Source organism: Ctenopharyngodon idella, chromosome 12 (genome assembly GCF_019924925.1).
Source record: "Ctenopharyngodon idella isolate HZGC_01 chromosome 12, HZGC01, whole genome shotgun sequence".
NCBI classification, from domain to species: Eukaryota; Metazoa; Chordata; class Actinopteri; order Cypriniformes; family Xenocyprididae; genus Ctenopharyngodon; species Ctenopharyngodon idella.
The window spans coordinates 16,992,916-17,005,609 of NC_067231.1; the positions used below are offsets into that span (position 1 = coordinate 16,992,916).

The 12,694-nt window shown below is 36.8% G+C and overlaps 1 protein-coding gene across 24 annotated transcripts in view; it reads left to right on the plus strand.

Annotated features, from left to right (window-relative positions):
• Nucleotides 1–12,694, plus strand: part of nrxn1a (neurexin 1a) — a 193,417-nt gene that overhangs the window by 156,306 nt on the left and 24,417 nt on the right. For 18 of the 24 annotated variants that reach the window (XM_051914378.1, XM_051914386.1, XM_051914385.1 and 15 more), the window contains 2 exons: nucleotides 7,404–7,575; nucleotides 12,189–12,278. In XM_051914378.1, the coding sequence (XP_051770338.1) occupies nucleotides 7,404–7,575; nucleotides 12,189–12,278 (262 nt within the window). The remainder of the gene's footprint in view (nucleotides 1–7,403; nucleotides 7,576–12,188; nucleotides 12,279–12,694) is intronic. The other 6 variants (XM_051914395.1, XM_051914396.1, XM_051914397.1 and 3 more) reach the window with 1 other exon arrangement.

The window sequence follows — 12,694 nt, forward strand, 5'->3', positions numbered from 1 at the left end:
ATACCGTCAGTGCGGACTAAGCCTGTCTCCACCCAGCAGCTTAGATGCAAACAGCCAGTGCTTTGGAAAAATGCCATTTTGCTTCTCTCAGTTGAAACCCAACGACACTTATTTCCTCCATCCACTTACCCGCATAATTTGAGTACAAGTCATTCATGCACGCTGTCATTTTTACGTACCGTCAAACTGTATGCCAGGTCATTATGCAATTTACGAGTGGCGTGGAGAACAGTTTGACTGGCCACAGACGATTTAATGTTTGGTCTTCGTCAGCCATTTTTTCTTGAATAAGTGCGCCATATGGCAAACTGTGCCTTTGCTATCTTTAGTATCTGAAAGGATAAGCAGACAGATGGCAGCAGAAGTAAAAGCCGAATATTTAAATTTATTCATCAAAATAAAAGAGACAGGTGTTCTTTTAAACGCTCTCTTTGTGACAAACTCAGCCCACTCGTTCCTTTTGCGTTTAAAAAAAATGTTTACCACGCTTTTATCTTCAGATTATAGTCAATGCATGAAAGAACGTGTTACTATTGAAGACCAGTGACAAGTTGACAAGGATCACTACAAAAATAGCAGCACTTCAGTGCGTCTTGGATTTGTCGATTGTAATATGAAATGATATTGTCTGCAAGAGATAGTGCATTCAGGCCGCTGTTTGTATTTGTTTTTGTTTTTTTGATTTTTTCCTCAGGAAATCGTAGCTCAGCGCTGCAGTAGGGAGACAATATGCGTGACTTCTTGGATGGCTTGTGTAGACAACGCCCATAGAGTGCATGTGGTTTTCAGGTTCGAGAGGAACTAGGACATAGTGCTATTTTCAGTTTTTAGAGAACTTGGAAAAGAATTCTCTGCTGCCAAAAAGATTCATGATCTCACCAGATCCAGCCCTTACCAGAAGATAAAGAGAGATTGTGAGAGCAAGCGAACGCTAGAGCGAGAGAGAGACACAACGAAAGAGAGGAGGAGGAGGGGGTGAAACAGCAAGAACTGCTTGCCAAAGTGGAATTATTCTGCGGACACAACAAATTTATCTGTTTCACCAAACCTGCAGTACTCAAACATAAGGGCACATGCACTCTGGAGCGTGTCACACACAGCGTGATATTTTGATCTAATATCAAACACAAGTTATTTATGAGAGCGTATATTGCATGTCTGGGTGTTCTATCCAATTAAGCGCATTCCCTTGGTATTAGCTTGAGCATTACTGAGAGGCTCTTTATGTAAAGTGGCTGAGGTTTCCTGGATGCACCAGCTCATTTAAGCTGAATGCCATGGCAGATCAGCATCCCCGCTGTGGCACACACACTCCGTCATACTCCATAAGCTTCTGCCTGCACCTTTTCCTAAATAAGACACATCATTAGTGGCTCTTCTGTCCTCCAGGTTTCCGGAGCAACCGCCCGGGCCCTTTGTGTGTGTGTTTGGCTCCTCTTGATGGAACATTCTGCCTTTATCACAATCATTTCATCGATTTATTTAGAGCTTAAAGGGATAGTTCACCCAAAAAAGAAATTTCAATTCTCACCCTCATGTCGTTCCAAACCTGCACCTGCACTTTCTTTTTGGAACACAAAAGAAGGTATTTTGAAGTCAATTGAGTGGATTCGGAAACAGTTAATTCTCCAAAATATGTTCTTCATAGCTTGTGTTCCACAGAGGAGAAAAAAATATGTGAATAAATCAAGTGATGATGAATTTTTATTTTCGGGTGAAACCGTCACTTTAAAGCAAGACACTACAGGCAAAGCCGTTGTTTTTTCAGGCATTGGTCAATTTTGAGATTTTGGGCTATTTAGTCCTTGTCTTCTTTCAGACTAGTAGAAAGAAAACATCCAAAATACTATAAACATTTAAATGTTTATTTTTTTTAAATGTTCTTTATCTATCTGCATCTGTAGATTTTAATTATTGTACATATCTTTTTCTTAAAATTAGCTTTTTCTCATTTACTGAACCTGAAATCTCCACTTCGGTAGCACTTACACTAAATTTTCTAGTTTTAGTCCTATCTATATTCCAAATGTTTTGTTTATATCATCATTTGTCTGATTTATATAACATTTTGTTCCTAAAAACATGGTGAAAACTACTTTTTCCCTGGCTGTTGACAGTATTTTTCATTTATGGTGTGAATGAAAATAGATATCCAAAATCCCCTAAGTAAAAAACATTAATAAGTCAAAAAAAAAAAAAACGAAATGTAAAGTATATTTAGCAGCACTACTCCTCTAAACTACTTCTAATTTATATTTTACATCCATATTCTCAAGTTGTCTGGCGAGGAGAGATCATCACAGTTCCAGTGTAGATGAAATGCTCTGTCAATCAGGATGGAGCCGTGGTTGTCACCTAATTGCCTACAAGAAACGAGAGAACTCTAGAGAACAGTGTTGCTATAACAACCCACATTGAGTCTAATGAGAATCCAGTTGTATTAGTTCTTTATATTTAGAGCAGCACTGCAGGCCTCGGTGGAGAGGTGACACAAAGCTGGAGACGGACAGGGAAGGCCGAGATGCAGTCATGTGGAACCGGGCCCTCTTTTTAAATGACACCCCATCCTTCGCTCACTTTAGGGATCACTTAGCGAACACAGAATCCTGAGCACATCACCCAAAACATTTGTTATTCTGTGGTAATCTGGGATTTGGTGTCACGGCTCAATTTTGCTTTTCCCTCCCGTATGTTTAGCCCCTGAGGCATTCATAATAGAGCCGCCTTCCTTTTTTTTTTAAACAGAAAATTCTGTGAAACTGGGACATTATTACACCCGAGACTGAATGTAGGACGTAGGGTGTCTCTTTTAAACCATGCCCACTTTAAGATTGCAGGAAGAAGCCCTCTGGAAAGGTCCGAGCCCCTCCGTCCAAGTCAGAACTAACTTTAAAGAATGCTTAAGGACAGAAATTTTTGCCACACCTGCCATTGGCCGGTAACTTAAGAAAATTTACCATATATCAAATATTTTTTTACCTGCCATGAAACTGTTTTTGCAAAAACAGGCAGTAATGACACCAAAATTTTAGATACCAGTAAAAATTCACAATTCTCCAATGTTGATACCACAGCTAAAACTGCTAGTCTAACTAATATAAAGTGAAAACATTATTAAAGACAAGTAAACAGTCAGCAAAAAAAATTAATTAAAAAAAATAAAGATAATAGGATACAAATGAAATAAACAGTGCGTTTTAGGTTTTTCGGGTAGATATAGAAATTGAATAAAGTAATCAAATATAAAATAACACTGGATAGTCTTCACCGTATAAATTAAATATAGATTAATCCGTAATAAAGTTACAAAAGTTATTCAGTCAAGAGCAGTGAGAGATTTTTTTCTTTGTCTTTTGTTGTTTGATTAATACTAAAAACACACACAAGCGGGAATATTAGGCCGCTGTCACTTGCACGAATCCAATATAATGATACTGTACACAAAACCGATGTTTTTTCAGGCATTGGTCAATTTTGATATTTTGAGCTATTTAGTTTCCATAACTTGTCTTCTTTCAGACTAGTGGAAAGAAAACATCCAAAATACTATAAACATTTAAATGTTTATTTTATTACACTCACTCTATCTATCTGCATTTGTAGATTTTAATTACTGTACATATCTTTTTCTTAAAATGAGCTTTTTCTCATTTACTGAACCAGAAATCTCCACTTCGGTAGCACTTACACTAAATTTTTCAGTTTTAGTCCTATCTATATTCCAAATGTTTTGTTTATATCATCATTTGTCTGATTTATAAAACATTTTGTTCTTAAAAACATGGTGAAAACTATTTATTTCCCTGGCTGTTGACAGTATTTTCATTTTCGTTTCGTTTTTCATTTATGGTGTGAATGAAAATAGATATATCCCCTATGTAAAAAACATTAATAAGTCAAAAAAAAAAAAAGGAAATGTAAAGTATATTTAGCAGAACTGCTCCTCTAAACTACTTCTAATTTATATTTTACATCCATATTCTCAAGTTCAGAATAACCTAGATTATTTTGTGTCTGGCGAGGAGAGATCATCACAGTTCCAGTGTAGATGAAATGCTCTGTCAATCAGGATGGCGCCGTGGTTGTCACCTAATTGCCTACAAGAAACGAGAGAACTCTAGAGAACAGTGTTGCTATAACAACCCACATTGAGTCTAATGAGAATCCAGTTGTATTAATTGCGTTGTCGTTTTCAACTGTTTACATTGACATAAGCCATACTAGGACACTCGCCAAGACAAGCATTTTATTTTTTACATAATTTTGTGTGAATTAGTCCGTTCAAACGCAAGATGATGTGAAAGAGAACTCAATTCAGTATTCGCACGCTGTCTGAGACACGGCTTTCTGGGCGCACGCTTCGGATGTCTGCGCACTAAAAACTTCCCAAACCATAAGCTAGTTCCCTTTCGTGTCTTCTTGTACTTGAATATTTAAATTGGCAAGGCTCAAACTTTCGTTACGATGCAGCACTGCCCCATCAGCTGTCCCGAGCGTCGTTCATGTTTTTACATCATTGTATTGTTAGGATTCATAAAAATGTTACCAGCCAAGTGGTGATTGACACTGTTCCATATACTCGCCAATGGCAATTTTTACCCGCATTTGGCGCTTGCCAAGTGTTAATTTTAGGCCTTACTTACAGACTTTATTAGCATGTATATGTTCCCCCTGGCCACAATGTGGTTGATTCAACTCTGTCATTTCCGAGTTTTCAAAAGGCCTGCCACCCTTGGTGTTGGTCCCAGCCACCGAACCCAGAATGAAGGATGAGGTCAGCTACCGGAAGGGTGAAAGAGAGGTCGTTCTCCAATTAGAAGGGGGCGTGGAGTGTCACAGCCCGTTGGAGTGCAGGCTAAGCTCTCACATCACTTCTGTGACCACAAAGCTTAAAAGATGGGCAGAGAGAGAGAGAGATTGGCCCTGGAGAAACGCTGTTAGAGAGCGCAGAGGAGGGTGAAGGAGACGCTGCCCCATTGTTCCCAGTGATGGGAAGAGGATGGGGCTAACGGGCAGAGTCTGTCTTCATTATGGGGTGTGAGAGGCGGAAGGAACATCTAGCTTCGGCCCAGCTGGAGATGACAACATGTGTGTGTGTGTGTGACAGAAAAAGAAAGCTTGAGAGTATCCAGACAAAAACACACATCTCCTGGGAGGGTATAATGAAGTCTGGTGTTGCGATTTGTCCTCTGCTAGCTCTCTTCCTGCAGATAGGTGTGAATTAGGGGAATTCGCAGAGGGATCTTCTCATACACACCTCATTTCATTATTTTCAAATGCCACATGTAGCTTTTGCAATCTGCAACAAATCAATCGGAAGGACCACACGTTCCCACAGCAGACTATTTCAGTGTTTTTAAGCTAATGGCCTCCATCTGTCGTAAATTTGTCAAATAACCGTTTTCACGATTGCCTGCACTCATGTGCAGGCTTGTAATAGCTTTCATAACAAGTTTGCAACAAGTTTTTAGTTAACTAAGTAGTGCATGTAGGCACATAGGTCATCAAGCAGAGCACAGAGTGGGCATAGTTACTGTTTTATATAAGACGAGCACCGTGGATCGAGTTGGTATTATTAGCAAGTGCTTTCATGAGAAGAGATTGTTTGCACATGAATACATTTTATTGTAATTAGCAAAAGTGAATCCCACCCACTGAGCTGCATCAAATACGAAACCATTAAGGATTGAGGCCATCTAGTGGTGTGGATGTGAAACACAGAGTGATTTCAATCTCACTGCTCACATTAATAAGACAGCAACATGCATTGATGAGAATTTACACTGAAAATGACAAGCCCTGCATCAGAATACAGATTAGATTCCGTTTCACTGAGACTGTCACACATTATTCTGTATGACCAGCATATTGCCTTGAGGCGCTGATTTCAAGGGGAAAAAATCTTATAAGGTTATTTTTTTCCTGCGATTTCCTGTGATTCGATTATGTTATCTGCCTGCAGGCTTGTTGAGAAACTTTTGAACATGAACGGGAATGAAAAAGTAGTATTATTTAGTTTACAAGGCTTAATGTGTGACACAGTAAATTTTATTTTGACATCTGCAGCAGTCGTGCCACCCCCTTTAAAATTACAGATTGCTGCTGGTAATATTCTTTTACCCTAAATGTAGCGTGTGAGTTTGTCTTCCCATCTGCAATGTTTTTTATCTGTCTATCTATCTATCTATCTACAGTATCTATTTATTTATCTATCTGTCTGTCTAATATATATATATATATATATATATATATATATATATATATAAGAAATCAGATCCCAACACAAAGCTGGGGGATTTTGTATCACCCTGAAGGGATTGAGTTTAAATTATTTTATGATGTGAAAAGAAAGAGGCTGATATGAGAGGCATGAAACTTGCACAGCTATCAATTGCCTTCGACAACAGGCAGTTACACAGTTTAGCAGTCATTTATTAAACATTTTTGACCTCAATATTCTTAAAAAAAAAAAAAATCCATATTATGTTTTTGTATAATCAGCACTGAGCTGTTTTTTTTTTTTTTTTTTTAACATTATACCAGGCATCAGCTACAGTCTGTCTCTCACATCAGTCAGCATTACATTTCTTCTCATGTGATTAAATAATTTCAGCAAAAATCAATATTTGATGTCCATTTATTTCTTTAATTGGTAAGTAATCATGTAATGAGCAGGACAGTGTACAGTCAGCCGGTCATTAATACGAAATAAACTACTTCAGGATGAAACAATACCCTCCCTCTGTGTAATGGTGTCCTAATCAAACTGTCAGAATTTATTTTGTCATAACGAGTCGCTGACTGTACATTATCACTTACATATTGCATAGCTGATGCAATAAAACATACTAAATTGGATTTCATATAATATTTACTAAATGTCTGAACCAAAACTGTAACATTCTCTTAATGTACACAGACATAACAAATTTATCCTCACTAATTATTATCAGTTTCTTTGTTACTATTAATTTCCTTCATGTAATATCCTCATTAAAACATAAATTATAGATATTTTTGTTATTAAATATGAATGCTGCCTTTCGCTGGCGAATTAAAGTGGTGGTAAATCTTTCTGATGCATTGTACTGTCAGGAGAAATTGTGCACAGGCTGATAAACTATCACCTTGTTTGGTCCTCAATAAATTTGGTACATCTGTTATTCTGCCAGTTAAGATGGAGTATAGCTGCCTCTTTATGAGGGCCTTTATTAATAATCAAAAATTGTCTTCCGAATGGTTGCAAACACAGAATGATGTTCATAAAGTGTGATGTTTATGTGCTAAAATATAACTTGACCGCTTTATTTTGGCGGAGAGAATCAGAACAGAATGACTGTGATAGAATCTTAAATTCCTCTTTTTTTTTATCTCCCTCTTTCTTTCTCTCTCTATCTTTACAGGAAAAAGGCAATATCAGAGTGGTGTTCAATGTGGGCACCGATGACATAAACATTGAAGAAACCTCAAAGTTTGTAAATGATGGAAAGTACCACATAGTTCGCTTTACGAGAAGTGGTGGTAACGCCACCTTGCAGGTGGATGATCTGCCAGTCATTGAGCGCTACCCAACAGGTAAGAGCCCTAAGCCTTTATACGCATGTTCTCACTCAGACACACACATTCACACACAATCTAAGCCATGCAGCTATGCACAATGGGAACAATAAAAGGCTGGCAGAGCTCAGGAAAAAGAGTCTGAATCACAGGGTTAAGGACAAAATGCCTTTGTCTGTGATTGTGGTTTCTCACAGTTAAAAAAAAAGTAACCCTGGTATCCTTTCCAAATGTCAGCAGAGATGATTGCTCTTGGGGCTTTAGAAGGCTGAAAATGTCAGAGCCAGGGTTATCAAATTCACCAGCCTCTCAGTCGCCTGAAAAGCCCTGACAAAAGCTTGACAAGAGATCAGAGATGAGAAATAATCCCATTGCTCTCGTTTGTCAATCATGATGAAAAGGAGGCGGCTGTATTAGTCTTTTAATTTGTATTTTACTTCAAGCTCTTCTTAAACCATCTCTTCCATTACAGAGATTATTTGCTCTCGCAAACTTCTTTTCTTCTTGGGAGCAGACGTGAGAGATGGTTGATGGTAAATGTTGAGTGTTCGACGACTGAAGTGGTAATGAAGCTTGGAAAATCTCGTGCTTCCCATAAGTGCTACGTTGTCGTCCGTTGCTCATCATTGCGTTCAATACGGCTCGTCATTAAATTCAAAATGTGCAGGGAAAATGCAAATGTATACTCGTGAGACACGCTCGGTTCAGCTGTAGATACATGGGTTGCATTTTGTATTATTCAATTTGGAGAATATGATTCTTAACAGGATTATCCAAATCCAAGAGTTGACATTTTGTATTTACAACAGCTTAGACAAACTAGGACATACGATGAAACAAAATATAGTAGAAATAGACATAGTTCTTGGAAGCATGACTATAGAAATAGAAACAGAGACAAAGAGAGGAACTGTTTTACCTTAGTCAAGCGCCTCTCATTGTTTTAGTGTAAACAAACAACCCAAATACCAGCAGTGTATATCATTTAGAGTGGAAGACAATTGCTTGTTAAAATGGAGCCATTGTAATGTGCCATTTTCTCTCTGCTTTCTGTTTCCATTGTGTCGGTGGATTTAGTGAGCAGTGCGCATGTGATTGCCTGAATACTAATGCATCTTATGTCCGTGGCAGAGTGGAAGAAACTTTTCCACTGAAATATTTAAAAAAAGAAAATTAGTCATGACCGCTTCATTTTAATCAGCGCTTGATTGACTCAGCTCCGCATTAGACGAGATAATAAATGCATAGAATTTAAATTGACAACCAGTTCGAGGGAGAACAAAAAGAGCAGCTTGTTTATCTTGAAGAATTAGTTCTGTAACTTGTATAGCTTTGGCGTACAAAGAAATTTGTAATCTTAATGATTATGTGTATATTAGTATATGTAAATATACTGATATATATTTCACCTAACCGACTGTATTTATATGTAGTAATTATATATAGTAGCTTAATAATCTAAGTTTTAAACTAAGAGATGGGGTTTTCAAAATGAAACTCATGTATTCAACTCCCATCTCCCTTAGGTCTTGTCTAATTTACTTTTTTAAATTAAATGAACTCAAATTTAAATTTAAATTAAATCTAAATTCAATCTAAATGTCATTGAATGCATATCAGGAGCATTTTGTATTGCATTTTTCATCATGATTTCAGTAGAATGGTCCGGCACTGACTAGTGGGAAGGATAATGCTTAAAGCAAAAAATCAAAATAATACCAGCAGAATGCAAAAGGTCTTTTGAATTATTTGACTGTTTTTGAAGTCAGTGGAGCCTAAAACAAACATATGATCCCACTGAATTTTGTTGTATAGACAAAAAATACTGAGACAAATTAAAAAAAAAACGCGCTCAAAAAAAAAAAAAAAGTCATACAAGTTTGAGACGACATGAGGGTGAGTATATGATGGCAGAATATTCATTTTTGACTGAACTATCTCTTGAATGTAATGTGTCTTAAACTCTGGTAAGGAATGGATTGAGTGAAATAGCTTTACTACAGTCACTGTTTTCAGCAAAAGTGATGAAAAATGTGAAGAGTTCTGACAGCTGAGGTAATCACAGATTTTGATGAAAAGTGCAAATTACTTATGCTTCATGTCCATCTAAAAAGTACTTAAGTGGACCTTTTCCATATTTAGTAAATAAATAAAATGAAAAAGTGGAATGTTCCTGTAATGTTCGTAACAGAATTACTGCCATACAGCTACTGCTGGGCACAAAATGGCCACAGCATGAGGTTTAGACTGGCGGGGGGAGGGATAAATTGAGGTGTTGATGCGGTCTTTGAAAATCACTGTGTATTTTCTAACATTACAAATGGATGCAGAACAGATATAAGAGCACAGAAATGTTTTCTTGAATTATTTAAATGCCTTTGCTGAAACAGGAAAGTGTCTTAGCCTAATATTTACAAAGGCAGAGTGTTCAGACTGTTAGCATGCTAAGCTAACTAGGCAGTCATTTTCACTTTACAGAGAGGCCCCCAGGCAACTGCCCCCTCATTTAAACAGAACATGACCACTGCGTGTGTATGTATATGAGTGGGTGGGCATGCGTGTGTGTTTATGTGCATTCAAGCAATCATGCACACAACTTGCCCTTAGTCATCCAGTCCATCCCGCTTCAAGAGCTCCTATTGTTTTTTTTGTTTTTTTTCCCCTTCTTGTCTTGTTTCTTTTAAGCTATGATTTGAGACAAATTACTCCTTTCACTCTTGATTACTCTAGGTAAAGTGCACAAGTAGACATAAATCACAGTTAGACCTGACTGCACATGGTAAGGGAGAGAAAACGAGAGAATTAAAGAAGGGGAAAATTACAAATGAATGAAAGTAAAAAGAAAGGGGGAATCATAGTAATGGACCGAGTTTCGGGCTTCTTTCCATTCTCACAGCAGAATATCGGAACTCTCAGTCTCAAGTCCAGAATCAAGCACTCCATCCGTCCTTATGTGCAGCCCTAAGGGAGCCTTATTTCCCTGTCCGCGGGTGTTCTCCTTCTGCAATCACCTATCAAAAACAGTATTGTACTGTGTTTGAGAAGCAATTTAGTCATGCCATTTCAGTGTCGGATACAGAATAAAGAGCTTTACCTCAAAAGTGCAGTCGACTGGAGCCATACTCATGTGAGGTGGTATAAGCTTCAACTTTGGTGCCTAAAAGAAATAATTCACCAAAATGTCGCACCTTTATGTCTTTCCAAACCTGTATGACATTATTCCTTCTGTAGAACATAAAAGGACAACGTTTAAATAATGTCTATTTTCAAAACAATTAAAGTAAATAGAGATCCAACTAATAAGCTCAGATGACAAAAAAGAACCAAAAATATTTCATATTCAGTTTTATTAAATGAAAAACATTAAATTTCTCTTGTTTCATTGAAGAAGGTTGTTTGATGAAGACCAGATTTTAAGTTCTGTCAGTTTAAAGTTAGTGAACATTTTCGTGCACATCATTTATTTGGGAAATGAGGACACATTAGAATGGAAATTTGCAAGTAATTCTCTCGCTGAATTTCTCACATCATAGCCTTCAGGCTGACTTGGTACTCTTGTTACGTCTCGTCGAGGAAACATTTTCATACATTCATATTTTAATCGTTCTTTAATCGCATATAGAGAGAGCGAGACTCGTTTTTTGATTGACAAATAACAAGTTAATGGCTCATAGGGTAAAAATTGTGAGGCGTAATTATACTCTTTGGAAATCTGAGCAAGTCAGGTTCGTGTTGCATTTCCCAGTGAAGTCAGGAGTGGTAATTATGTGTGGGCCGTAATGGGAGAGGAGTAAATGTTTTCAAATAATCTCAATTCAATAGAGCTACTGTAGTTTGCTCAACCTGGACATGTTGCATAAATATCTACATTTAAGCACAGCTTCCGCTCAAGTTGGCGCCCACCGTAGGGAACTAGTACCTAACTGTGCGCATATGGACATCTCTGAGGTCAAAGCTTTTGTCAGAGCAATTTCAAATTCACATGGGGAGCATGAACATGACTAGTGACTGATCTTACATGCATTACTGATGAACTGATAATCTTCCTGTTGCTTTAATCCTTTGAGTGTTTTTTCTGCTACTTTGATGTTTTTAAATGTATTGTGATCTGATAATGTGAGATTTATCATATTAAAAATGACTGAAAATACCTTAGATTAGACAGCAAATGTGAAGCTAAAATCAAATTGGTTGCAAAACGCTGGAATGTACTGTAATGAAAATATTTAGATTAAAATGAGCTAGTTTTCATGTATAACTAGATGAAAAATCTGCTAAAAAGATTTAAAAGGATTACTATTTTGTAAATGTATTATGTAAAGGAGTGATATGTTGTTTAAACGTGATTGAGTTTGGTTGGTTTCTCTTAACACAAGAAGAGTAGGTGCATATTTAACATAGCACAGTGCTTCTATTAAAATAGGCTTAATTTGTTTGCTTAAAGTTAATTGACTGTAAAGCTTCATCATTCTTATGTATGCAACCTTGGTGTTCCAAATAAAAAAAAAATGAAAGAAAGAAAAGAAGAGGAAAAAGAAAAAAACAGACAGTTAGGGCATATGTTTCACTGTAGGTTTTAATCTTTGACCTTTCAGATTTTTAACAATGAAATGTCTCTTTAAACTTTAAAGGCAACATTGATAACGAACGCCTGGCGATTGCTAGACAGCGAATCCCATATCGGCTTGGTCGAGTAGTTGACGAATGGCTACTCGACAAAGGTAAAAACACTGATTAAAACTTTAAATAAAAGATAATTTGATCATAAGCAAGTGATATTTTGCACAGCAAATAAACCATCTAAAACATAAATCCCCTGTATAACCAAGTTTAAAAATTAAACAAATGTAGTTTGTAATATTTGCACTGTACAGTTCAATAATGTGTTGTTATACTGTACTTGTAAACCTGTCAGAGGTTAAAGGGACTGGTAATATACTGATAACTGAAGTTAGTTCAATCATTAACAAAATATGTTTACATCATTAAAATACTTATTTAAATAATGTTATTTTCCAGCTGTAATAATCTAAATGACTAATTAAAGTATATGTCCATTTGAATTCATAGTGATATACACACTATTTAATTTATATATGCATATGTACTTGTCATGCTAAACATATTTCTTTTGGAA